The sequence below is a fragment of the Rhamphochromis sp. 'chilingali' genome (assembly GCF_963969265.1).
Source record: "Rhamphochromis sp. 'chilingali' genome assembly, chromosome: 4".
NCBI lineage: Eukaryota > Metazoa > Chordata > Actinopteri > Cichliformes > Cichlidae > Rhamphochromis > Rhamphochromis sp. 'chilingali'.
The window spans coordinates 32078933-32106299 of record NC_137948.1 but is presented as its reverse complement, the minus strand read 5'-3'; the positions used below and the strand labels follow the sequence as shown (position 1 = coordinate 32106299).

At 39.6% G+C, this 27367-nt stretch overlaps 3 protein-coding genes across 3 annotated transcripts; 1 reads left to right on the top strand and 2 right to left on the bottom strand.

Annotated features, from left to right (window-relative positions):
* Window positions 1–8668: 8668 nt before the first annotated feature.
* thumpd1 (THUMP domain containing 1) lies at window positions 8669–11593 on the bottom strand. The gene is made up of 5 exons (XM_080879790.1): window positions 11120–11593; window positions 10464–10641; window positions 10286–10371; window positions 9926–10088; window positions 8669–9837 (listed from the first exon to the last, which is right to left on the bottom strand). Exons 1-5 carry the CDS (start codon window positions 11324–11326, stop codon window positions 9509–9511), a joined length of 963 nt encoding a protein of 320 aa, XP_080735916.1. The 5' UTR covers window positions 11327–11593; the 3' UTR covers window positions 8669–9508.
* Window positions 11594–11747: 154 nt separating this feature from the next.
* Window positions 11748–18098, bottom strand: eri2 (ERI1 exoribonuclease family member 2). Its single transcript, XM_080879423.1, has 9 exons — window positions 17890–18098; window positions 17576–17637; window positions 17401–17481; window positions 17181–17308; window positions 16944–17100; window positions 16619–16719; window positions 16279–16360; window positions 16108–16196; window positions 11748–15365 (listed from the first exon to the last, which is right to left on the bottom strand). Exons 1-9 carry the CDS (start codon window positions 17910–17912, stop codon window positions 13896–13898), a joined length of 2193 nt encoding a protein of 730 aa, XP_080735549.1. The 5' UTR covers window positions 17913–18098; the 3' UTR covers window positions 11748–13895.
* Window positions 18099–18811: 713 nt separating this feature from the next.
* On the top strand, window positions 18812–27243 carry rexo5 (RNA exonuclease 5). Its single transcript, XM_080881236.1, has 19 exons — window positions 18812–18946; window positions 19524–19796; window positions 19926–20052; window positions 20151–20262; window positions 20449–20556; window positions 21153–21241; window positions 21657–21772; window positions 21938–22076; window positions 22342–22436; window positions 22511–22613; window positions 22693–22757; window positions 23728–23815; window positions 24030–24146; window positions 24228–24365; window positions 24462–24554; window positions 24668–25028; window positions 25117–25274; window positions 26695–26804; window positions 26891–27243. Exons 2-19 carry the CDS (start codon window positions 19546–19548, stop codon window positions 26943–26945), a joined length of 2325 nt encoding a protein of 774 aa, XP_080737362.1. The 5' UTR covers window positions 18812–18946; window positions 19524–19545; the 3' UTR covers window positions 26946–27243.
* The last annotated feature ends 124 nt before the right edge of the window (window positions 27244–27367 follow it).

Here is a 27367-nt window from a genome sequence, read left to right as displayed (position 1 = left end):
CTTTTCTAAGACGTTCATTTCACCCTTCTTATATGTTTTTGCAAGCTGCTGCAACAAAACACAAATGTGTTCTTGGTCAACTTTGTGACTAAATGACAACACTACTCTTCGCGTAGCCACCCCTCCTTCTTCACACTTTGACTCTCATCCCCTGCTCTTTCTCTCTTACCTCTTACAGCTGGTCGGTACCATTTCCAATCCTGTTAAAGTTCTATGTCCTCTCAAGGAGACCTTCTGTCTGTCTGTCATCGGCCCCAAAATCACATATACATGTTTCACTGTCACACTCTCAATCCTCTGTGGCAGCTGGTATCAAACCCAATAAGATCATCCCTTAAAAAAACACACAGAATTAGCAACTGAATGGATTAGATTTGTCCAACATCAATGTACCTGCAAAGAGAATGAAGCAAACCAACGTTTTACTACATATATTTAAAATACAGTGTAATGGATTTACAATTAAACTGCTCTGCAAAGGCCGGCAGTAGTAATGTAATTATAAAGATAATAAAGTCAAGAAGAAACAATTAATAGTTTAAAGTTTTCAAAGTGGAAAAGACAGAAAGGCTGCAGTACAATTACTTTATGCGTTCTTAAAAGCTGATTATTTTACCCTAATTTAACCAAACTGAATCACATAAACTACTCTAGTTACTGCTAAAATGGCTTAGCTAGCTTTTAGCCAAGCTAGTTATACAGTTTTTCTACATCAAGACTAAAAATTAATGTTTTGCACTTTTTTCAGTCATAAAGTCAACACTTCAGCAGAATAGCATTTTTTAACTGTTGAATCTTGTGTCAAAAAGTCCTGTCCAAGCAAAGTTTTAAGCGAATACAGTAAAGCTATGTAGCAAGACAGTTTTAGCTTAATACTAACATTTTTGTCAATCCAAATAATTTCATAATAAAAGCTTTTCAGTAAAATAAATGTGTCCCCCTATCAAAAATGTTATTAACAGTCTATCTTTGACTGAACTGCTGTATTATTATACCTAATAATTTATATTGGCTGCTGTCTCTGCTGTTCACTAGCTAAACGGGCCTACTTCAGGCCAATGCAGTTGAAGTAACCTGGGCTCACGCTGTATAATATCACTGAAACAACATGCTGTATCACTGCGGTCTTTCTGATGCAGTTTTTCTGATGGAAAAACGAAAACTGACCATCAAAGCAATGAACAGTCCCACAGTCCCATTCAGTTACCGAGGTATTTTCTGTAATAGACAAAGAGCCGAATCAAACATGACTCATCAGTGTAACAGAACCTGGATCAGCTTTCTCTCAAGCACTGATCATTGAGTGGAAAAAAGAATGAAAAGTAATTGGAGCTCTTTAGAGTCACACAGCTACCGCCTCCTTGCCTGTCTGCTGTTCTTCTACTTTCCCCCAGTTTCCATTCACATCTTTACTCTGCCCTGCCGCCTCTCTGCCCCCACTCTCTACACCCCCCCCCCCCCCCCCCCCCAACTAATTGTCAAGGTTCTTGTTAGCGTTATGCTTAAATGCACCTCTCTGCAGCGAAAGCCACCCAGTGATATGGAAAGTATCCTTAGCAAAGGATTATACACCACTGATTGGAAGTACCAAACAAACGTGAGTGTTTGGAGAGGAATAACTGCTACGAAATCTGTTGTTCACTCAGGCTTTCGCCTTTTTCCATCCTGTACTCCCCTCTATTCAACTCAACAAACTGTTTCTCAGCTTTCCAACTCTAAGACCAGGCATTCTCTTTCTCCTTCCCAAACCAATCACATAAACAGCCATTTCCATTCAAACAGCAACTTCATTCCAGGTATTAGGAGAACTAATTCCACCACATTATTAGACTCCTAAAAATGCCCACTTATTTCCTCCACAAATTACTTCCCGTAATCCCAATCAACTAAATCCATTTGCTGATTGCTGCCCTTCTGCAGGGGACAAACAGCAATGTCTGGAATCAATATGAGGACTCTTAGCCTACCTGTAAGATTGTTGGGGTAACAGCTAATGGCAGCAAGCTGACGGGCTGTAGAGGGTTGATAAGCATTTCTCATTACTGAACCCCCATTCACATAAGCGCCTGCCACACTTGTATAATACACATTCACACACACACAATCTGTGGGAGAAATACATGTCCTCCAAAACATATTGCCATTGTTGTAACAATAGATATAAATAAATAAATAAATCATCGGTGTGTGCATCTATTAACTATGTGTGACAAAAGAGAAGGCATCTGGAAATGCTATAAACTGGCACATAGCTAGAGGGTATGGATAAAATAGCAGAAAAGCTTCAACTATACAAAAACATACCAGCTTGGCGAGGCTTGTAATTGCTTATTGTCACCATCGCACAAGTGCGTCCAACTCTGTGGTCATTTCTGATTTCATTTTTTTGGCTCTAATTTGTTATGAAGTAAATACCACACTCAGCGTCTTTCAGTCAGTTTTAGTCAGCTCAGTGCATTCCCCTCCACTTTTAATAGATGTGCTTGAAAATTATGCAAAGAACAACAAAAAACAACAAGATAAATATTCAGTATGTATTTTATGTAATGCTAGCAGAATACCCGGATTTTATTCTTACTTTGGGGTTGCTTCACAGCAGAATATTTGACTTGTCACAGTAAAGCACTGACATTTTCATTAATGTGACATAGCACAAGTCAAATGTGTTTATACAGGGGTTATTAGTTTGTTTAACTGGAATTAAACAGTTCGAGTAGTGGTTTCCATCACAGAAGATGAGACCACGCGAGGTAACTCTGTAGGACGGAAAAATGATTAACGGGACAAATATAGCTTTTCTTTAGGTTGCCTTACTTGTTGTGTGATGCTGGATTGTTTCACCTTGAATTTCTGATCTAGTTCTTTTTGAGGAGAAAATCTTTGGTCAGCATCCACAATGATTGTTCAAAATATCTTTTGGTTAAATAGTGTCTTTTTTGCGGACTCAGTCGAATTTAATGCTTTTTGTACTTTTTTTGTACTTGGACATTTTATGTGTGGTTAATGGAAAGTGAATGAGAGTGCCCTTGTTCATTGCAGTTAGCAAACTTACCATATTAAGGCTTTGCCATACATAGAATACATGTCGGTCCAATGTATTTGTTGCTGTTCACCCAGTTTTAATGAATCAATCTCATGGAATCAGGGTTAACTCTGTTAACTATTTCAAACTGTTAACATTAACCCTATAATGCCCATTGTATCATTTTTGATACATGAGTTTCTGAGACCTCTATATCATCAACATGATCAATACTTGGCATAATTTCAAAATGTTATGAACAAAACTCTTTTTTTTGTCTAAAATTAACATTGTTGTTAACAAAAAGTTGCCAAAAATGCCTAATGTATCAAATGTGATACAAAAAATATATAATAAATATGTAATAAAAATATATCATACACCACATGATACAGCAAAAAAAGTGGATTTTGTTATAAGGGTTAATAAACATCTCAGTTTTTTGATTGCTTGGGTCTTACAGGGTTAACACTGAAGACAATCTTCAGGGCTCTAAATGCTTATTAGTGCAATTGATGCGCATTACGACCATAAAGCCAAGGATGATAATGTAGTCATGATGCCAGTTGATGAAGAACCTCATAATGCTGATGTCCATGTAGAACTGTATGCCCACTCACACCCACACATGGACAAGCTAACCTTTTGTTTTCCACCATGTCTTGTTCTAATAAAGCTTGTCATACTGTAATGATTGTACTCTTTCACTATTTAATGCTTTCATCACATTATTACACCATGTGTATATTTTTAGGAGCGGCGTTTTAAGGCACTAAAAGGTTTTTTCTTAGTCATTTTCTTGCATATTTTTTTTTGTCTGAGCTCTACTCACTGGTTTGCTGCAAGAAGAGATGATACTATCTGTATTATATTATAAATTCCTTAATCCTTTTTTGTAAAATCCAGAATTGAGTCCATTTCCTAGATCATTTTACATAATTCTGATTGTATCTACAACTCAGTCTCAGTCAGTCATCTATATTATCAGTTCCCAGAGTCAGAACCAGACACGGAGAAGCTGCATTCAGCTTTTATGCTCCTTATATCTGGAACAAACTCCCAGAAAGCCTCAGATCAGCTGAAACACTCAGTTTATTTAAATCCAGGTTGAAGACTCACCTGTTCTCAGCTGCATTTGAATAAAGCACCAAATCCACACTTTAAGCTTAAATTTCAAAACTTACATTAACTACTGATTTTATCTACTGTTCTGATTTTATCTGTTTTGATTTTATATACTGTTTTGTTTGTTTGTTTGTTTGTTTGTTAATTAGTTAGTTAGTTTATTTGCTTGTTTTAATCAATTTTAAATCATGCTTTTTATTTGTTCTTGTTTCTAATGTCTCTGTAAAGCACTTTGAATCACCTTGTTGTTGAATTGTGCTATACAAATAAACTTGCCTTGCCTTGCCTATATGTGCACTGGAGGCTTCAACCTTTCATATTTTATTCAGCTTACATGTTAAAACCAGGTTACAGGTGAGCAGAAGTTATATTGAAAAACTATTTCCTGATGTAGCCATAAAGGGTCCTTAATAACCAGGAACTAAATGCTTTCTTACAAATTGTCACTTTCGACAGTGGTTTGCTTGCTTAATGTTACATTTTGGAACCAAATTTTCACACCTTTAATGGTTATTTCATCCACCTATAAGTGGACCTCGAGTCCTTGGTGTGCTCTTAAGCTCAACAATTTCAGGCTCTGAATGTTCATTCTGCAGAGAGAGAAAGCTGCAGTCGTGAGGGGATTGAGGCCATTGTTCAGTTAAAGTGAGACAAATGAGACCCCGGAGAGCACTACTTAGCCACTCATAAAGGTCAGATATGGAGCCACACCAATGGATGCTAATCCTGACCCTGGGGACTGTGTGCACATGCGCCTGTGGATGTAATTGTTTCACAGGCCTGTGACATTTAAACCTGAATGAGTGTACAATCCTGGGTGGCTGAACAGTGTGTACGTGCTTGTAAGTCCTTTGGCTGGAAACCAATGGGCTGCAGTGCCCACAGAGGTTTAATTAGACATTGCCTTGGGGGCAATTAAAACATCAGAGGCTATGTTTTTATGTAGACAACACCATTTTATTACTGCTGTAAATATTCTCTTGATTTAGATGATGTTGTTTCTGGCTAAACATTTAAAACTGTGAGCTCTGAAAGACAGATTTTCAAAACCTTCATATGCCATGAAGAATCATCTGGAAGTTACTAATATTAGAAAAAAAGAATCGATGGGAAATGATACATTTTCTATACCATACGAATTTCACCTGATGGTAGATATGTCATAATGAGGCATCACTGTATGTCTCTCATTAAAATGACTAGCTACATAGTCTAATTGGTATTGCACTAATAACACACTATTGAGGCTGAAAACAGCCAATCCTTCCTTCCTGTATAAGCGCCACAAGCTTGTCAGTAGGTCTCACTGGCTGGGGCACCAGAGAGCTGGAGGTAATGCAATTTGTGAGTTTTAGCAGAATGTGGTGTAGATAACGACTGCCAGGGTCACAACAACAGTTCAGCACAAGTGTAATGAGCAGAAAAAGAAATGACAAATCAGTTAGAGCATGTGTGCGTATCTGAAAGAGACAGAAAACGTGAACTGGAGGTCCTTATTATGATTAATTACCATCACTACACTGTATCCAACATCCTAGTTATACTGCACAATTTTTTTCAGAGACAATTCTTGCTATTTCTCTTAGATTTGACATTAAGTTTGATGTGTCTGCCCACAAATCTATAAACAGTGCCTGGTTCTCCTGGTAATATCTTTAAAAGGCAAACTGCAAAACTGTTTATGACCTTTAGAGGAAGGCAGAGCAGAAACAGAGAACATACCCAGGATAATTCTACAAAGATATGAGCATGTACTCTGGCATGAACCTGTAAACTGAGGGAAGAGTCACAGATGCGAGACCTTTTGCAAACAATGGCAAAACAAACAATGCAAAAAGAGAAAGCGGCTCTTATTTTTTGTCATTGTTTGCAAGGCAAAGGTGCCAGTGAGTGAAATCTGAGTTTTTATTTTAAATCTATCATCATCAGCAAAATGAATTTCACTGGCAATTTCATGCCACAATATCTGCAAAACAAACAGCAGCAAACATTTCCATCAGCTGCTTTTGTCTTTGTGCTAATAAACAAACGTTAGCATGCTAACAAGCTAAACTGAGATGTACACATGAAACATTATATGTGTAAACAATTACTGTTAGGTTTGTCATTGTAATTCTATTAGCATGATTAGATCAAAAACGATGACTCACTTTATTGTGGCTCCCCTTGGAGACTTTTCAGCAGCATGAGAGTGCACCAAATGATCTTTGTTTTTATTCTGCTCCCAGTTCCCACCTCTCCTCTGTTAGCTAGGTAGTTTTTGCTTAATCTTACAAAAAAGCAACAATGATCACTTCTGCTGCAGTGTTCCTCTTACCGGGGGAAATTTATAATAATAACAACAACAATAATAATAATAATAATAATAATAATAATAATAATAATAATAATATAGCACCATATTATCAATCAAAAACACAGCTGGCTCTAGCCGTTTCAGTGCCCTGGGTGAGATAAGTACTGTTCTATCTACAAGTTTGTTCATCTGTCTGAGATGCACACTCATGTTTGGGGATGCTCATATGTATGATACTGTAGGTTGGTATAATAAACTCAGGAGAAAGACACGAACAGATGTTTGATTCTTCTCTTTTTCATTCATTCTCTTTTAGATTTGCTGCTGTGCTTAAGATTATCGTCCTGACAGATGATTTATTTTCAGCCAACCTTCAGCTGTCAGACAGATGCTCTCACATTTTTCAAAATTTTGGTATACAGCAGAGGTCATGATCATCTCAGTGACTGCAAGGTGCCCAGGTCCTTTGGAACAAGTCCAAATTATCATCCTTCCATTTCCATGTCTAACAGGTGGCAGAGGTGCTGATAGGCTGTGTTTTCTTCTGGCCAAACATGATTTGCACTACAGCCAAATATCTCGCCTTTGGTATCTTCTGTGCAAAGGACATTGATCCAGAACTCTTGTGATTTGTTGTGATATAAGTTTGCAATCCTAAAATGTGCTGTCATGTTCATTTTAGAGAAAGGAGGCGTTTTCCTGGCAACCCATCCAAACAAGTCGTACCTGTTCCGCCATTCTCTGATTTCACTGTCAGAAACTTCAACATGTAACATGCTACTTGAGGCCTACTTGAAGTAGTTTCTGAGATGTACAGTGCTAAACAATGTTAATAGAAACCAGATATTTTGGAAATCTGTCAAAAACTTGTTTCAAACTAAACTTATTTATTAGGCAAATAACCAACAGGTTTCAAGTTTAGTTTAGCTTTGTTTTGTTTTTTTTTTACCAAATTTGAGCTAGAAGTCAGCGATTAATCAAGCATAACATTCAACTGCAAAAACACATCTTTCTGTGCAGGAATACAAGTAAATACCTCTATTTTGGCATCTTAATCAAAAAATAATATTGTGCTTTACTATGTTTCTTTCCATTTTTGTAAAGCAGTAAATCTGAAAATTAATTTTCAACAATAATCATATTTTTTGCTTTAAAAACTTTGATTAAAGAGCTTGCACATACTGGTGGTTTAACCATTACAAAAACATAAAAATTATTTACCAATACTGTTAACTGTGGCATAAACCTTACATTGGTTGACGGCCTAATAAATTGCTAAGCACTGTAGCTCTTGCTGCTTTTATTCCCTCTCTGAACATTGCACGCTCTTGGGCTGAATTTGAGTGTCGACTCCTGCAGGCTGTGGCTCTACGTCTCCTCCAGACCAGCAAACTGTTCACACATCTGCTTCTACAGAGGTGATCACACTCTGAATTTGTTAATCAAGTACATTTAACTAACAGCACCTGGCTGCTATTACCCTCTTAATTCCTATGGAAGCAGTGAGGCTGTACTTAGTATTTCACAGGACTGCACTACAGACTTTTGCATTTATAGCTTACAGGTTATCAAAATGTCTGAATATGCTTCCTCGTGACATTGACTTAATTAGGATGTGGGTTGCTCCTAATTACAGACTTTTTCTGTTTTTGTTAAACCTACTGACTCACAGACCTTCGTGAGCCACATTGAGAGCACACCTTCACTTAGACAATGCCATCTACACTGTATCTGGTTACAAAATGGATCATGTTATATTTGCATGACACATAAGTAACACGGGCTGTTTGACTTAGGTGTAGGAGCAATTACCTTTGGGACCTGATAATATAGAAATGAACCCCCCCAAAAAAAAAACAGCTTATGTGAGAGTCGGTGCCTCTCACAGCCCACCCGTACTTTCTTCCCAGTATCAGTTGTTTATTGCAGTGTTCTAAACAATGCACTTGACACACTGCACGGGAGTAGTCAGTATTCATTAGAAACTTAATGCATGAATAACAAGTACTCACAGGTAGGACCGCACCTTCAGACCGGAGATTAATTTGTTCTCAACTGCACGATATCAATCAAGCACTAGAATGGCTGAAATATTTCTTCCTCTGCTGGCGTCGCTCCAGCAGCAACAGCTGGAGCGACGCCAAAAGAAAAAACTGCACTCATATAAAATTTGTCTGTGTAACAGGTTATACTCTTCATGTATTCTGTAATAAGATGTTACTCTCTTATATGAAGTGTTTTATATTTTAAACGGTAGGTACAGCCTGGAGTATTCAAGTAGGATTATGTAGTATTCAAGACTAAAACAAACGCAAGTCTGTTTCTCCTAAAATAATTTTTAAAAGAAAACAACAGTACGCAGTATAGCTACAAATATCCATTTAGAGGGTAGCACAATTATCACGTAACAGTCAGTACTCTGGAAAATGATGTTTTATCTCCATCTTGTGGAGCACAAAAGAACTGCCAAAGAAGTATCTACACTTTCTAAGTGTAACACACCATACAGAGTTTATATGTATGCCATTTCTAACCTGCTCACTCTCCTCCACTTCGTTCTGTTTATTGTCCCAATGAGCAGAACAGAGAGCACCACGAACCAAGTAAAGGATACGTGAGGAACCAGTTAAACACACGGGCAGCAGGGACGAATATAGGAAACAAGTTACACAACAGTAAAAGGTACTAGGAGTGATGCCTGTTAACTTGAAGAAAAGTCCATTTTTAAGCGAGTAATAAAAACACACTGAAATTAAAAGTCAAATTAACCATTTAAAAGAACAAACAAACAAAAAGACAAACCAAAAACTGTGAGCAGCTACAAATAGTTTGTAACATCAATTAAAAAATTCTCCCATTTGAAATGTACAACTCAATAAAGGTGATAATGGATGCCAGATATCCCCATGAATATTAAAAAAACCCAAATATTAAATTATATTAGAATCGTTTGTGATGTTTACGGAGTTCATGATGTTGACAAATCAGTCCATTTAAAACAAAAGCACGGCACTACAAAGAAAATTAAACGGTATTTCCTCAACGATTTTCTTCAGTGTGAGCTTTCACTCCCCCCCACCTTCACCCTCATCACCCTCCCCCTTCTCTGAAACACTCGTGCCCTTATCTTCTTCGCCCTTCGTCTCTCTTCTGTCAGTCTCTCCCGCATCGGGTTTCTCCGTCTGATCGCTTGTGTCTGCGTCTGCTTTTGCTGTGGTCACGTCAGGCTTCAATATGTCGTCTTTCACCACTTCCTGAACGTTGTACTTTCTGTACAGCGTATAGTCTTTTACCACACTGAGGCAACACACTGTCTTGATGACCTCCACAATGATTGTCAGTTCAGGGTTTGTCAAATCCACTTTGTTCTTAGGGTTCATCTTCCCCACAAGGCCTGTAAAACAGTCGGATTCGAAAGGAGTTAGTTTCCTTTAGCACGGGCACCGGCAGCCATGAAAAACATGGAAAATGAACGAGCCTACCTGCGATAGATTTGATGATTTCGTCTCGCTTGTTGTGGTTGCTGTTGCGAGCCTTGAACGCAATCTGGTAGGTAGCACAGCTTGGAGTTTTGAACCAAGGCTCCAGGAAAGTGGTCAGATATTTCACCATGTCTTCCTGAAAAGCTTTGCAGGTTCCAGTTACCTGAAAGAAGAAAGAAAAAAAAACCCCAAGGGTTTTACTGTTGTCATAATGCATCAATATCAAATAATAGCTCATTTTAAAAGCACTATTTTAGAGCTTCAGTCATGTGAATGCTCAGATGATTCAACAACCCATCTCTCTATCCTGCATCAGTTCAAACGCATATGCACATCGAGACTCGCAACTAAGCTACTTACTGGCAACATTCGAAGGATGACACGTGACTTTTTCTTCTTTGTAGTATGGAGATCTGACAGGATATGATGAACCAGTTTATCAGACTCTACAGAAAAACAAAATAAAACAAAAATCAGAAAAAAAAGCCCAAACAAAAACACTGAAAGACAGACTCGCATCAACTACAAAAAGCTTTACCGATATTCTGAGTTCTGATGAAGATCACGTTGTTTGCTCCGCTGTGGAGTGCCTGGAAGCGCCTCTCCTGTTTAGTTTCTGATGCTCGCAGCTGGGCCACTTCTTTCTTCAGGGCAACATCAACATCTTCTTCTTCAGCCTCCTCTTCTTCACTGCTGCTCCCCGTATTTTCCTGAAGCTGTGAGCAAGAATCAAGTCAACTTTTTTGTCATATATGCACACTGCAAAACACAGAGGTTACGCTGGGCAATGCCATTCTTACTTTGTATGTTGCCTTGACACAAGTTAAATCAAAGAACTACACTAAGAGAATAATAAGCACAGAAAATTACTGAATGTAGAGCATTAAAAACACACAAAAAAGTACAAGTGATACGAAAAAGCAACATGTGTGCTTCTCGTTTTACGCATGTGGAACACGAAAGCATTTCCAGTAACGTAAAACATGAGAAAAGAAGCAATCACACGTGGAAACACCGAAACCAGCCATTTGTTCTTCACATATTCATTATAGCTTGTATGAGATCGTTGCTTTTCCCTTACTCCATTAACAGAGCAAGCTAAATCCTAGTTTAACTCAAACCATCCAGCATATTAGCCCCAAACACTGCTCGTCGGAGGCCTTTGATCCAATAATGTAAACAATGTAAACTTACCTGCTCGAGACCATAGAGCTTGTCTGCGTATTCACCGAGCAGATTCAAGGCCTCCGCCGTGCACTTTCTCTCGTTCATGTTGCATGTGATGAGGATCCCCTGCATGCCCACCTCCAGCTCCCGGGAGCCCTTCCACCGCTTGCTGTGGTGGCCGGCCATAAAGCGCTTCTTGCTCCGTTTCCTGGATTCGTTTTGCACGGCTGACATCTTTCCAGAGCGCTTTCAGATACAGAACTAAAACCGGGAGTTTGGAGGCTCACTAGCTTATCGGCTACCTGTTTTGTGTTTGTTTTGATTGTACCTCCTCGCCTGTATTAGCCGTAAGCTCAACACGAACTGTCGGAGATTTTAAACCTGCAGCAACAATATAAAAACCGAGTGAAGTTGACGGACTGGTGCAGCCTTTTCCCCCCTCACGTGCGTTCAAACCATAGCCGTTCCAAGAAAGGAGGTCTCCGTGCACGTTTGTTGGTCATCCTGTACGGCGTGTCAGGAGGGACAAAAGTCTCTGGCCGCGTGTTAAACTACGCTACTCTAGGACACCGTATCAGATTTCCAAAAAAAATGACCACATTCTTAAAATAATACAAAATAACTAAAAAAAACAACAACTTTATTTACAATGTTGTCACAGTAAACATTTGTTCTTGTTCACAATCTTTTTTCTGTTAAAATTGCTATTGTACATTATATTGTTTGACAAGAAAAAAACCCATATATTTAAAAATGTATTTGGTAAATAATAATAATCATTATAAGGTTGATATATATTTGGGGGAGGGGGGTCAAACTCGAAATCATTCCAAAACAATGCTAAAGTACATCCTGAATGAATAAGTGTTAAAGAGTTTCCACCCATGTAATTTATATCAGGAATCAGTGTTTACAAATAACTCAATTTCACAGACAATGTTACACAAGAGTTACTGATTTCTTTTAGCCAACACTAGGAGTGAGTGTCTTCCTTCTCTCACCCCAACCGGTCGCAGCAGATGGCCGCCCCTCCCTGAGCCTGGTTCTGCCGGAGGTTTGTTCCTGTTAAAAGGGAGTTTTTCCTTCCCACTGTCGCCAAAGTGCTTGCTCATAAGGGGTCATATGATTGTTGGGTTTTTCCTCTGTATCTATGAAGCGCCTTGAGGCAACTTTTGTTGTGATTTGGTGCTATATAAATAAAAATGAATTGAAATTGCATTGAATTGAATAGAACCATAGATGGTATAAAAAAAATTATACTATCACATGTAGATTATGTGATAGTATAAAAAAAACCCTGAACACTATCTGAAAGCCACTAGAAGGCGATGCCGGTGGTTCCAAAAAAGACATCCAGCCCTATTGAAGTCTATGGAAAAATCACCATGACATGACCTCTCGAGTTTATGGGCTCAGTCACTCATTTTGGAACACATTGAATAAATAAAGTTGTCTTTTTTTAAAAATTTTGGTCATGGGATTATCTTAAAAACCACATTATTATTATTACCTAATGAGCTGTCAGTCAGAAGTCATTAGCCAGTGTGTGGTTTGACAGTCAGACCCGCCTTTCCTTGTCACATCTGATTTTTTGTAGTGGTGGCAACACTCAACTGGAAGCTTAAACTTCAAACTGGGACCATCTGTAACCAATAGGTTATGTCACAGTGGAAATAGTCGAGGAAATAATTATTTCAACCGCAGGTGAATCTGTAAGTTTGCTAGCTTACAAAGAAATGAACAGTCTCACATTTTTAATAATATTTTCATATTAATGGAGAGAGACAGAATTTTAACCAAACTAATTACACAACAGTTATACACTGAATTGCTTGTCATTGAGTGAATTATTTGAGCTACTAAAACTCAGCCTGAGTTCTGGCTCCTACAGATTCAAACGTGACCTGACCAATTTTTAGGACCAATGCTTCTACCAATATTTAGCGATATAAAAAGCCAATATTCTGATACATTAGCTGATATTTATTTCAAAAATGCAATACAAGCAGAATTCCCTAACATTTGTTATATGTAGTTACTTTTTCCACACTCTGCTTATACCAGCTAGCTGTTTTTGTGATATTCTAAACACCAACAGAGAAGTTGCCTTCTGGTGGTCAATACTTTCTATACTCTGTTAAAGATCATGGTTCCTCTCTACCTGCAGACAAATATAATCAACTTTATTATTATAAAAGAATTTAATGGATCCTTGATTCAAATTTAAAAATATATTTAATATAAACAACATAATAATAAATTATTTTCTCTTTTGAGTGGCCCCAGTTATTGATCAGTGTAGTAATGAATGAATCCAGTGTTTCCCAAACACATGGGCCAGGTCCCCCTGGTGTGTCTCAAAGGTTCTCCAGGTGGACCACAGTGATAACAGAAATTCAGTTTGAAATTATTAACAAGTATGTAAAGTTACAAATGTATATAAATGCCTATATTTATATAAAGAGTTAATTAAAACTGGTAATCAGAGGTGGTTAGTTTGTGATATTGATTGGCATTGATGCCATAATACTAGCCTTTCCACCAATAATACTAATGCAGGGGTAGGCAACTCAAGGCCTCGAGTGCCGGTGTCCTGCAGGTTTTAGATCGCACCCTGGGTTAACACACCTGAATCAAATGATTAGTTCATTACCAGGCCTCTGGAGAACTTCAAGAAATGCTGAGGAGTCATTTAGCCCTTTAAATCAGCTGTGATGGATCATGGACACATCTAAAACCTCCAGGACACCGGCACTCGAGGCCTGGAGTTGCCTACCCCTGTACTAATGTATGATGGAGGATTTCAGTAGCTTTTCCTTAGCAGTGACGTGTGGGCTGGACGATGGGACACAGTGGAGTTGAGCTGACAGAGTGAAACAGAGGATCCGACAGCAGGAGCGGCCGCTGATGCGCTCTTCATCACGGCCGACTCCCACTTAAAAAACTCGCACCCTTTCTCCATCCGTCCTCCGCTGCCCGATCGGCGGACTGGGCAGCAATAAAATCCTCGACCGTGGTTTGGACCGCCGTTTGACACGACCTGACGCTTTGCACGACGACCGCACGCGCACAGTGGAGAAGTGATCTTCTGAGCTCCTCTCACAGAAATGATGGAACGGTCGGCACGAGAGGGGAGAGCGTTGGTTGACAAAGAGGAGAGGACACTGCCGTGTGAGGAAGGACGCAAGGGAGCTGTAGCTTGTTTGGCCGGCTCGGTGTAGATGGTAAAGGAGGATCTCAGAGTGTCTTTATGTTTTGGGATTTGTGTGATGGCGGGTTTGGGCCGGGCAAAGGACGTGTTGGGGGTGGAGGTTTTTTCTGGGACAAAAGGATTAGGCCTAATCGAACAGTTCTTAGTGGGAACATATGATGTTTTGTGAAGTTGGAGGGAGGTTCTAAGTCCTGTGTTGCACTGATTTGATTTACCAATGTTAACAGTTTTAGGCACAGCAAAATAAATATCTGAGGTCACTGAATGCATCGTTTCTGTTGTTGTTCTGTTGTTCATTGCTGTTAAGATACAACAATGAGATTTTTGACCTTTACTGGTAGAATCTGTGGTAATCTTTTGCATTTTAGAGCTCTTTCCAGTTGATTCTCTCATATCATCATTCAAAGTGAGCCGACTTCCTGCTGAATGTGAAGTATGCTGCTCTAACCAATCATAAGATCCACTATCAAACTCGGACATGTACTCTGCATCACATTCATCATTTGCTTCATTAACATCACCCTCCAACACCATGTCGTCATATGAGCCGCACCTCTCCTCAGTTTCCACTAAAAGCTCCGCACCCTCCTCTTTCTCCGTGGATCCTAGCATTGCTTCTGTTTTTGAGGCCCAGTTTGGTGGAGACAGATTTGAAAAGCAGCTCACGGTAGTGGAACACAGAATAAGACTGCTATTGTTATTCTGGGGAGAAACACAGTTTGTAACAACTGAGGTGGAAAGGCTAGGGGCAGCCTCTGCTGTGACTGATTTCCTGCCGTGCCTCAACAGCGGCGCCATCGTGCCGTTCAGAAGAGTCTTTGGTGAGATCAGGCTTTGACAGATTTGAGCAGATTTGTAAACGGAGCTTGGGTTTTTCTCTGTGGCAAAGTTTTGAGCAATCTCCTCGGGACATGGTTGTTTTTGACAAGCTTTGAGGGGAATTTTAAATGATGAGTGTTTGCTACGGATGACTGCATTTTTCTTTTCATTCTCATTAGGTTTTTCTTTCTTGTCTGCAGGACAGGCAGTGTTTCCAAACACTGGTTTGGCCATCACCGGGGTCTACAGGACACAGAGAAGATTTTAAATCAGTATCTGAATGGTACAACCCATTAACTATCAAATTAACTCTGGAAGCACTTCTTCTGAGTTACATAAACTATATTGCCAACAGCATTCCCTCAGCCAGCAAAATAATTGGATTTCCAAACTCAGGTTTTCCAGTTATTTCCATGGATGCAGGTGTGAAAGAATGGCCTGCACAGAGTCCTGACCTGAACCCAATAGAACACCTTTGAGATAAGTTAGTGTAGAAACTCCGAGCCAGGCCTTCTCATCCAACATCAGTGTCTGACCTTACAAATGTGATTCCAGACAACGGTCAGAAATTCCCATAAACAGTCCTAAACCCAGTGGAAAGGTTTCCCAGAAGAGCTGAAGCTATCACAGCTACAAAGGGTGAACTGACATAAAACTCTTTGGATTAAAAATGGGACGTCACTAAAGTTCATATGTGTGTGAAGGCAGACGAGCGAACACCATTGGCAATACAGTATACTTAGTTCTAATGTTGTCTTCTCTCCAAGCACACAAAATACAAACTTAAAGATATGATTTTATTAATAAATAAAATCTAAATCAGTACAACATTTTTAAAAAATGTCCACAATCAAAATGTTTTTGCACAGAGCAAATTTCCTTTATATTATTATCTTCACAGAGCTTTTAAATTTGGAAGATGATGAGGGATGCTAGGATTTCCAGAGTTGGGGTTCGTTAAGGGCGACATCGGCCGGCCACTCACCCTCTCCAGGCTCCTAGTAACCTTCATTATGCACCCATCCCTCATCATTCTTGCTGCCAGCTGAGCTGTGTTTCGGGCATCATCTAAACCTGAGAGAGAAAACAAAGAAGGGTTAGGCCGTTAGGTTGATGGTCGTGTGTAATACAGAATTATCTACACTTGGTCACATACCAGAATGTTCTCTGCCCGAAAACTGTATTCCGAGATCCTGAAGAGCTCCATTCAGGCCTTTGGGTTTCCTGTTGTAAAAAAGCTGGAAAAACAAAAAGAAGTTAGAGAAACAACCACATGAGCAGAGGTAATTAGAGTAAATCAGCTCAATTACACAGTCTGTGACATCTTAGATCTTAATAAAAATATGTACTCCTTTTACTGCATAATATATGCCTTTTTGGACTCACTTAAATCTGTATTCTAGTCTTTGTGCTTTTACCTTAAAACTGACACCCATTTAAACATTTTATGCTTAAATAAAACATACAATAAACAAAGACACCTTCGAAACTCTTACCCGGTATGTGCTTCTCAGGTCTATCCAGCTGTTGAGAACATCAGGTTTATGAAGCTGTTTGCGTTTACACTCGTACTGCAGACAAACTCCAAGATCCCAGTCTGACACCCAGCAGAGACCAAAGAACACAAATTTCAGTGCACTTTTGCTCATTTTATACCATTTAATACCTTAAATAGTCTTAAGAACTGCAGTAAATGAGCAGATTTAATGGTTCTCTATAGCTAGTTTAAAAATACAATTGAGACCCCAGTGGTTCACCAATGTCAATTCATAGCAATGCTGAGCTTACAGATGTGTAGACCAATATACTGAGAACTTTTACCTGACCACGTGAGGAAAGTACACAGCTTTTGAGACGGTCCCGAACATCTCTGGTCTTTGTTGGCAAAGGCCACTCCCATTTCGAGCTGAAGGTTTTGGAGCCAACGGCTGAACCGCGAGAGACAGATGTGAAGCGGGATCCCTGCTTCAACCTGCATCTGTACAAGAGAGAAATAAAAGTTGGTTGTAATGTAACACAGAGCATGCTGGCATTTTTAAATGTGTATGCTGCAGACACCTGTGTAATCCCAGTCAGCTCAGTGCAGAAGTCAGACAGGATGGGGTGCTCCTGGGGTTGAACATAAGTGTGAAATTCAGACTCCATCTCCCCCGTGGACGTGTTCAGCAGAACAGCAGGAAACTCGACTGCAGGGAGGAAGAAAGAAAAGATGGGCCGGTGTTAAAACAGTAAGGACATCACCCGGATGTAAACTGTGAATGTTAAATCTGCTCCTTACTAATTTCTTGGCTGCGGTTGTTTTTCTCTCTCCAGCAAGTGGACTCAAAGTCGATCACAATCAGATAAGAAAATATTTGATCTGAAAGAACCAGACAGTTTTCACAGCCATGATCCAGTGTTAAAAAAAAAAAATCAACTGTCAAACAAATCCGATTTGAACGTGGCATACTCACTTGATACCACAGATTTCTTCGACACAGAGGACTTGCTCCGCTGTCTCAACAATCCTAATTCCCTGCGAAGGGACGAAGATAAAATAGTGTGTATATCGTAACAACACCTGAATTTAAAGTTTACAGTGAACCACAATTCTACTTTTAACTGAATACGCTGTCCTCGCAGATGTACTTATAGCATTTATCTAAAACAATATTGAAAAACGTAACTTGTAATCGACATAAACTTATTCGTTGCTTTCAAAACACGTTCCTTTGTTCAGTTTGTTTAGGTTAGCAGATAAGCCAGCAAACAGGCTAATTTTACTTACTTCGCCAATTTCTTTGTGGTCATAGCTGTTATTTAATTTTGCCACGGTGATGTTTCTGCGACCGTCTTTCTATGAGAAACTGTGAACTATAGCAGGAGCTTGACTTTAGCCATTAATTGAAAACTCGGGGAATTCGCGCTGTTTCTTTCAAAACGGCATCTGTAGCTCCGAGCTCGATTATTTAAGCCTGCAAGTCGGCAGGCATCACTGTAGAGTCAAAAATAGTCGAGCTTCTGTTGCCGTCTTACGATTTCTTATCAAAATAAAAGACCTCTTAACACTCAAAGCAGCTAGGTTGTTATATAGTTAACAAAAAACTGAACAAAATCTAAGACTAGATGTGTGAAAAATACTCCACTTTTGTAAAAACTTAAACAAAAATAAAAACGACTTAAAAACGTCAAATTAAACTATCAGAAACGGTTTTGTGAACTCGAAAAATGTTTAAAACAAAAAGAATAAAAACTATAGATGAAATATCCTGTTTTAGTATCTGTTTGGTAAAAACCTTATTACAACATGCTTGATGAGGCACTGACGTCGTGTATACTGAGATTGTGGTTGTCTGCATGCCTGTGAGCCAGCTGCTTTTAAAAAGTGCTGTGTTTTTATTGTAGTAACTTTGCTGATTTTCCTGAAGCTTGCCCCTGAAATATGTGCTTCATACAATAATAATTGAAAAAATTGTGAAAAATAACACTGAAACCATTAACAAATAAATCTAAACATTAAATAACAATAACTAAATTAAAACAAAAAAATTCCCCCTGGAAACTAACTGAAACCAAGCTCAATTTTAAACAAAAAAGTCAAAATGGAATAAAAATTAAGAACTAACTAGAAAATGCTAATCTATAAACAACAATTCTGCTACATGCACATAGCCGTAGCTACTCGTGTTTTATTTTTAAAGTTACAGACAGGAAGTAGTGCTAGTACCTGTTTTTATTTGCACTTACAAGACAAAACTAGTAACACATGCTTTAGCCATGTGTTACTAACTGAAGATATTGGCAGAAACATATAATTTTGGACCAAACCGGACCTATGGCGTGTGGTATTTACACAATTTTACCCTTATTATACATCTCACGCGTATACCGGACTTCAAATTTGATTTAAACTAAAATTTCAGCTAGGTTGAGATTTCCTGTGTAACTGTGAATCTGATATAAATAAACTAACTAACCAGAAAGAGAAGAATAAGAAAGTCGTCCGCTGAACCAGCATTTATGAGCACTTTAATTTGTGAAACTGAACTTTTGTTGATAACAAATGGCTTCGCTGTGTTTTCAGTTCCCCAGCTCTGGGTAATGTGCTGTAAACGTAGCATAGTCTTTCTGTATTTTATTTTGGTTTAAACTGCCTGTCGAAAATACAGTTCAACGAACAATTACCAGCTCCAAAATTAAGTAAACATGAAAATGAAAAAGCTCACTGACAGCGTGTGATTCTTAGCTGTTTTTAATGCCCACAGCTATATTAGTAACTCTAAAGTTTGAGCTCCAGCTCTACAGAACAAGGCTGCATTGCTCTGCACTTATTTGAACCTACAAACATTGCACATTTAAAAAGGAGCAGCAGTAAATCTTAGCTCTACCCAAACTGAAATATGTTTTTGGTTTGCCTTCCAGTGTAAATATAATTGGCTGGAACATGGAGTCTTCCACAGTTGCAAAGTGCAAAGCAAAGAAAAGGAAAAACAGCACCCACACAGCTCAGGAGGAGGCTAAGAGATTCAAAACTGAACAGCGAGATGATGAGGTGCTGCAGTGTGGACCTGCCTCTTGCTTGCCAAGGGTTTCGATATTGCCTGACTGCCTTCAGCAACCGATCGCCCTGAATGAACTGACAGAGCTGCTGCAGTATGCCGCTCTCGGGAAAGCAGGTGGCATCAAAAAGCCCAGGTAACAGCTGCAGTAGTAATGTGTTATCTACCCCATCAGCTGGTGTCAAAGAGTCCTCAGTAACTCATACTGTGCCGTTATACTCACATAATAATAATAATTTAAAATGTGTTTTTTTCTGTCTACCAGCTGGTGCCGTCTCCGCCATCACAGAAGGGTTAAAGGTGTAAATGTTGTGATTGTGGAGGACCTGACACAGAATCACTTTTACAAACACTACCTCTGTCTGCAGCACCTCAGGACCAGCTACACTTCTGTAAGAGGGAAAATAAACACAGCAAATCAAATTATTTATGAGTGAAGTCATATTCGTAGCACTTTAGCAAAAAAATAAATAAATCTTACTTTTTTTAGAGGGTCACCTTCACGCCATCATCTGTAGATGTAGTATCTGGAATCTTTTCCAGTCAAGTTCCCAAACAGGACAGTTTGTCTGTCTCCAAACCAGATGAGGAACTGCAGGAAGGTGAGAATCATGTGATGGATGATGGATTCATTTAGCTCCTATTATCTTTTCTTATTAATATTCATCATATTATTATACTGTTACATTAAGTGAAGAATATTCGATCTCTCTGGTGTTTTTGAGTTTTCATGTAAGGTTTTTGCTCTTCTCTGTACCTGTGTTCACTTTTTCTGTGCACTGGTGCAGCGATGAAGAACCACCCAATCATCACTGTGTTTGGGACCGAGAGGAGAGGACTCACAGCATATGTTCTCACAGAGGATGAGATGATCAAGAATAACTACCCTGTTAAAGGTAAGAATTTTTCTCTTTGTAATATTGTGTCAACTAAGAGTTGACACAATATTACAAATATTACATTTGGTAATAAAAAAAAAATCATGAAATAAGAGATGAGAGGGATCTTTTTTCTGTCGATGCATTTTTTTAATGTTGTCATGGCCATCCAACAAAAAGGAAAAGAAAAATAGATGTTCATACTGGGATCAATCACAATTGTTTCTGTTTTCCATCCTTTTTTTTAATTGCCACTTGGCTTCTTCTTGTTTCTATCTAACACTTTTCTACTCCCAAGGTGCTTTTTACTACAAGCCGTAGCAACCCATTCATACAGAGCTTTATTCTGTGCTCCTGAGCACTGATCTCTGAAGGATCAGGGCCCATTTGGGGTTTAGTGTGTTAAAACAGTAATCTGATATTTTTTAAACTATATCTTGTGACAAAATTACCAAATATTAGATGGAAAAATAAAATAAGCCAACCTGGGGCATTTCAACATGAGTGCTGAGTGGCGAGATTTACTTTGAGCTTTGACCTTGAATATGAGTGGTATGGTGTTGTGTGGGCTCAGCGTCTCCTCCTCACCTGTTGGTTTATTTGTTTTCAAACAGGAATGCCCGGCTTTGAGGAATTTGTGTGTACAAACTGCGCTGACTGTGTGACTGACAGCAGCCCCCTCTTTGGAATCGACTGTGAAATGGTGAGAGACTAAAATATTTTGTCACTTCCCATTTTCCACGATGGAATCAGGTGGCATCACAGAGGTGCAGCTGACAGCTAACAACCTGTACGGCGCTATATTGTGTGGCTGATTTTTGACTTACCCAACACTTTTGAAAACCAGATCCCAGATTAAAAATAAACAAACAAACAAAAAAAAACTGTAGCACTATGTCCATTTCTTTGCCCAGTGTTTCCCAGCAGGGCAGTGTGCCTCGGTAAATAGGAAGCTTCCACTCACATGCCTGTGTTAGCATCTCATTGACTATGCCTATGATAACAACTGCAGCACAAAAGGTTACATCCATAACATCGATTTGTAGCTTTTTTCCTGCAATTTTTAGTATGATTAAGTTTTTGCATTCACTCACTGTTATGTTTATTTTATGTTTCAGTGTGTAACAAAAGATGGAAAAGAGCTAACTCGTGTTTCTCTGGTGGACGGTGATGGGAAGTGTTTAATGGATGAGCTGGTGAAACCTCCGAACCACATTCTCAACTACTGTACCAAGTACACACGCTTTTTTATGGTCTCGAGTTTTAATAAATTGTTAAGAGTCACATTATGTTTGTACAGGAATCTGTGTCAGTCAGTGTCATATGTTACATCTTATAGAAACATATTCATTGTTCTGTCTGAAATTCTTTCTCCAACACTGCTCGTATCTCCTGATAGATTCTCTGGTATCACACCTGCGATGTTGCAACGAGTAACAACGACTCTGCAGGATGTTCAAGAAATGCTTATTAGGATTTTGCCACATGAGGCAGTTCTGGTGGGCCATTCTCTTGAACATGACCTCATAGCTTTGAAAGTGAGTGATTTCTTTCAAACCTTCTGATGAAGTCATGGCTCACAAAAACAAAATATTAAAACAAAACACTGTGTGCAGGATATTGGCAGCTTTTTAACATTTATCAGAAATGTTAGAACATGATCATCTTGACTCGGCTGAAATAGTACTTTATTCCAGCAGTAATCATGTCCTGTAATTTCAGAGAAAATATCTTAAAAGAAATACTTCAGTTTTGTCATTAACATGAACTGTAAACCATGTTGCGTCTGTGCCCGCCCCGCAGCTCATCCACAAGCATGTAGTTGACACGTCACTGCTGTACAAGAGGGAGTGTGGGCGAAGGTATAAGCTCAAGGTTCTGACTGGGATCATACTGAAGTGAGTTCTCGTGTTATCTCTAAATATTTCTGTCCCACTGTGATCGATAACCTAATTTTCCACTCGTATCTCAGGAGGAAAATACAAACAGAAGATATGTTGGGTCATCATCCAACTGAGGATGCTCTGGCAGCCCTAGAGCTGGCCCAGTACTTTATCAAAACAGGACCTCGCCAGGTAGGAAATCATATTTGGAAAAGCACACACACACTCACACACACAGGAATAATCTAACATTTCCTTTGCTTACTGTCAGGTTTTAGAGATTCACTGGAAGGCGCTGTGGAGAGAAACAAGAGAGGAGCCCTCACAGAGTCACAGGTACAACAGTCTCTATATTGTTAGCGTGCAGGTCAGTCTGTAACTTGTGTTTGGGTAACCTTAAAAAGAAAAAAAAAAACATGGGTCTGACTAAAAACGTAAAACACAGTGATCCACTAAGCCATGCTGGGATTACTCATCCAGTCTTTCTTCCTTCTCGTCATGTGTAAACCCCACACACAGCAGAGGGTGTGGGTTTTCTTATAGCCAGGCATTAACAAATTATAAAGTGACCTGATGTAACCTGTAGGTGGAGCAGGTCAGAAAATTAACCTTACTGCACTCAGATGCTGCCATTATATATAATTTAAGGTCAAATAACTTAAATGACCCTGCTTGTCATTTACTGAGAGAGAGAAGGAGAAAACCCTGAACGAATAAACTCAATCTGCTGCATTCAGCTTCAAGGTGATCGCTGGAGTGGGTGAAACGGAGGAGAAGTGGGTGAAATGGAATTGTAGAATAACAAATGTCACTTTAGTGTTGCAGGTCAGGTCAAGTAGTTAATGTCCACATATTTTGGAGGTCTGCTGGGGTGGATTGTCTCATGTTTGCTCTGAGCTGAGTGAACTGTGTCTTTGTCCGGGTTTTTTTAACCTTCAAGTTAAGGCAGTGCATTGCACACCTGAAAATTAAGCACTTGAAGAAATGTAGGTTTTAAAACAGGATGTAAACCTCCTGCAGTAAGCATGTAGGAACTGACCCATGTGACCCACTGTGTTATCTTCAGAGGTATTTAACACACTGTGAAACTATTTGCAATCGGCCTCCTGATCTCTGTAATCTGTTTTTGTCTTGTTTTGGATCTCTTTCCATCCAGTGGCCTCAGCTACCAGCTAAGACTGACCAACTTTATGAAAGTCTGAAATGAGAAAACAAATTTAGGCATTAAAGTCGTCTCAGAATACTGTGGATGGATTGAGTTGTTCACCTGCTGCTGACAGGTCCTCTGTCTTTCCTTCTTGTGCAGGTTTTCTGACGTGCTACACGCACTTGGACGTTCAGTAGCCTTTTTAGGAAAAGATTCCAGTCACAAGCAGTGTAACTCAGACAAAGAGGTAAGAAGTAAGGTGATGTCTCTTGTGTCTGTAATGAAACACTCGACTGAACCCCCCAAAGCTTTTTAGACGTTACTGACTCCTTCTCCAGTACATGTGAAAGTATTGGTTCATTGTTTTTCTTTCATATTTACCCTCACTTTCCTCTTGTAAACTCTTCCTGCTTTGCTTCTGCCCAATTACACCTAACTCATTATGCACCGCCCCCCTCCAGGTGCTTAAATCTTTCCCAAATCTGAAAACGCAGCCGTTCTTCTCCGTCCTTCAGTTTTCCACCTTGTCAAACCATCTGAAGAGTTACTTCCCTCATCAGGAGCGGCACCATCAGATGGTGAGGCTTTTCGCCAGCGCTTTGTATCATTTTGAAGACATTCGCTTGCTTGTATTTACTCTGTCTATTTATTCCCTGCAGACTTGCTCAAGACTTCAGGACATGTGCGTAGTGTTTGCTGGGCCGTTCCCCACAGGCTTCTCTGACGGAGACGTGAAGCAGCTGTTTAGTTTCTGCGGAGCCGTTCGAAAAGTCAAGATGTTGAACACAGTGGTCAGGGTGTGCATCGCTTTCATTGTTTCACCAATTCGCTATAAAACCAGAGCTGCGAAATTCTTCACCGTTGCTTGAATGCTTAAGTGTTTGATCTCCCAGGTACACGCAGAGATTGAGTTTGAGTTGCTGGAGGGAGCGATGCTGGCGGTAAAAACTCTGAATGGCCTTAATGTGCTCGGGCAGAGTATAAAGGTAGCTCTCTTCCTTTTCCTTTTTTTCCCATTTGCTTCTGTTATTTATTCCCTTTGTGCTGCAGTTAGGCCCACATTTATGCAGATTATCTCCAACTACTTGTTATTTTCTAGGTACAGAGGCCGGTGTGTGAGTCAATGCTAGATCTGGACGTGACTCTTAAAGCACTGATGGGTGACGCTCTGAATGCCCGTCACCTCTACGCTGTTAAAATGAACCACAGTATGACTGAGTGCATCAGCACTTCCACAAAAGTTAATGGGCATGCGTCAGATGCTGAATGCTTAGATGTCACTCTTGTGAAAACAGTAAACGGGCTACTTCCTGCTAAAATAAACAAATGGTTGCATCTCAATACCTCTAAATCTGAACTGTGTGAGGAGTCAGTCAGAGAGACATTTGGCCACTTTGGCACAGTTAAGAGAGTCATCCTATCTGCCAAGCCTAAAGAATCCACAGGACATGCACGCATAGGTAAGGTGAAAACTACATTTATCACGCGTTGCACGTGCTGTGTGGGACGTTTGCGTACACTTCAGAGTCTAACATGTCCGGCTGTCAGTGTTTGTGAATTCAGAGGACAGACGCGCAGCGCTCAACTCTTCTGAGGATCTGTGGAAGAAGAACTACCTCATCTGTCCATCGCTGACACCGGTCCATTTGCCTTCATGGGTTGGAGCGGAGATTAAGGAGACAACCCACAGGCACAGCAGCGCTCAGGTAACGAGTAGATTGTTCTTTTTTTAACCCTTTATCACCCGTGTTTGACACAGGTTGCCTGGACTTGTTTCATAATTTTGGCTGTAAAAATGACAAAATAATTCTCATCTTTTTGGAACCATTTGAATTTTCTTTCTAGCCAAAAATGGTTGAGAGGGAAGCCAATCAAAAAGCTGACCTGAAAGTGAGGGGAGTTAAAACGACCTGTTTTCAGAAAGCGCGTGAACTCGGGGCCTGCTAACAGGGCAGAACTGTGAGTCATGCAAAGCTACTCCAGTCAAGTCAAGCATAAAAATATTGATCTGGAAATGTGCACAAAAAGGTCTCATTTGAAATGTTTGGTTTTTTTTTTCCAAGGCTCTGAATTCAATACTGTTGTTTTCTTTGAACAAGTATTTCAACCATCCTGGGTCATAACGCAGTTCTGTTGTGTCATCCTATAAAAATCCCAAATAAAAAGGGAAAAAGGAAAGGCTACACCAAGAAGAAACATCACACACAGATGACTTCACTAATTAAGAATATGACCAAAAATATAATATAGTAAAGTCTTACAGAAGAATTTGAATCTGTTAGTTACTTTTATTCTTTCCTATCTGCACACTTTCTGAACGTGTGGTCAGGTTTTATTGAGTTGAAATGTGACTAGTAATTAATTTCTCCCTCCTGTGGAAAATCAAACTGATCCCAGAATTCACACAGCGTGTCAGCACCTCAAAAGAGAAAAAAGAAAACACGTCATGAATTCTAAATAACTCTGTAGAGCGCAGGGATAAAACTGCAGCCTTGAGCTCACAGTATATCAGGGTTACTCTGAGCAGAGGCCAAGTGACAGCCCCACTGGAGTTTGTTAAATTGGATTTAAGAGTACGAGAAACAGAAAGCTGGATAGTGCTGGGACCATGATTATCTTTAGATGCTTAGCTGGCACGATCTTACAAATACAGATCCCCATGGTGAGCGTGATAAGCTGCTACGTTTAACGAATGGAGTATGATGGATGTCATCATGTGGTTTCAGGATATCTCCGTGTGATTGGTTGATATAGATAGTGCTGCATTGTGTTTTTTTCTTTTATAAGAATCCAATCTCAGTATAGGTTCATTTCCTGTAATAGTTATGCTGCAATATGTTTGTGCAGATGACTGCGCCTGGCTCTGCTGGAGGTTTCTTCCTGTTAAAAGGGAGTTTTTCCTTCCCACTGTCGCCAAGGAGCTTGCTCATAGGGGAATCATATGATTGTTGGAGTTTTCTTGCAATAAAAAGCACTTTGAGGCAATTCCTGTTGTGATTTGGAGCTATAAAAATAAAATTGAATTCAATTAGGAGAGCTAAAAGCATCTTTGGTAATTAGATTTTTCAGAATATTATTGATGTACAGAACATGTATAATGATGACTCTTATGTTTTATATGCGTAGGAACAGCAGATGGATGTCGTGATGAGGAAGCTAGACCGCTGCCTGCAGAAGCTCTTCAGATTCCTCCCGGCTGGCACCTTGTCTGTGGTTGTGTTGCTCGGACACGCCAGGTGAGAACCCCGCAGCGTCTCTGCCTCATTCTGCCCTCCAGTCATACATTTCTGAACCATTTCCTCCCTGTTTTTCCTCCCCCTAGCACAAATGGTCACCTTCCCGGCTTGTGTCTAATGGAAGTCAAGCAAGATTGTTGAGGAGATGGAGCTGTCGGCTCCAGGATGCCTGAACCTGTGTCACCTGGATCAAATGAAATCTGTTCAGTAAAGTGAAACCTGAAGGTGTTGGGTTTTACTGAGACTTGCTCTACCTCAGGAATTGCTTTTTTAGTTTTGTGTAATGCGGCAAGTTTTTTTTATGGCCTTGAAATAATCAAAGCTGCAAACTAAGATTTGCCTTTAGTGTGTGGATCTAAATTGAAGAACTCCATACCCTAAGGGTATAATAAAAATATGATGGTTGTCATTCCATGAATAAACAATATTTATACATTAACCTGGCTTCATGTTGTGGTACAATGATAGAAAATGAAGAAAACAACTTGGGAGTCTCATTTATGAGGGGAAAACATGCAGAGGGATTATGCTGTATGTAAAAGGAAGATGGAATGATTTCCACG

Coding starts and splice junctions, on each gene's coding strand:
- rexo5 (XM_080881236.1), top strand. CDS start 19,546: ATGGAGTCTTCCACAGTTGCAAAGTGCAAAGCAAAGAAAAGGAAAAAC. Junction 23,816..24,029: donor AGTGTAACTCAGACAAAGAG/GTAAGAAGTAAG, acceptor GCCCCCCTCCAG/GTGCTTAAATCTTTCCCAAA. Junction 24,147..24,227: donor AGGAGCGGCACCATCAGATG/GTGAGGCTTTTC, acceptor TATTCCCTGCAG/ACTTGCTCAAGACTTCAGGA.
- eri2 (XM_080879423.1), bottom strand. CDS start 17,912: ATGACCACAAAGAAATTGGCGAA. Junction 17,101..17,180: donor AGCTGACTGGGATTACACAG/GTGTCTGCAGCA, acceptor TCTCTTGTACAG/ATGCAGGTTGAAGCAGGGAT. Junction 15,366..16,107: donor TTACTAGGAGCCTGGAGAGG/GTGAGTGGCCGG, acceptor TGTGTCCTGTAG/ACCCCGGTGATGGCCAAACC.
- thumpd1 (XM_080879790.1), bottom strand. CDS start 11,326: ATGTCAGCCGTGCAAAACGAATCCAGGAAACGGAGCAAGAAGCGCTTT. Junction 10,372..10,463: donor CATCAGAACTCAGAATATCG/GTAAAGCTTTTT, acceptor GTTTTTCTGTAG/AGTCTGATAAACTGGTTCAT. Junction 10,089..10,285: donor TCATCCTTCGAATGTTGCCA/GTAAGTAGCTTA, acceptor TTCTTCTTTCAG/GTAACTGGAACCTGCAAAGC.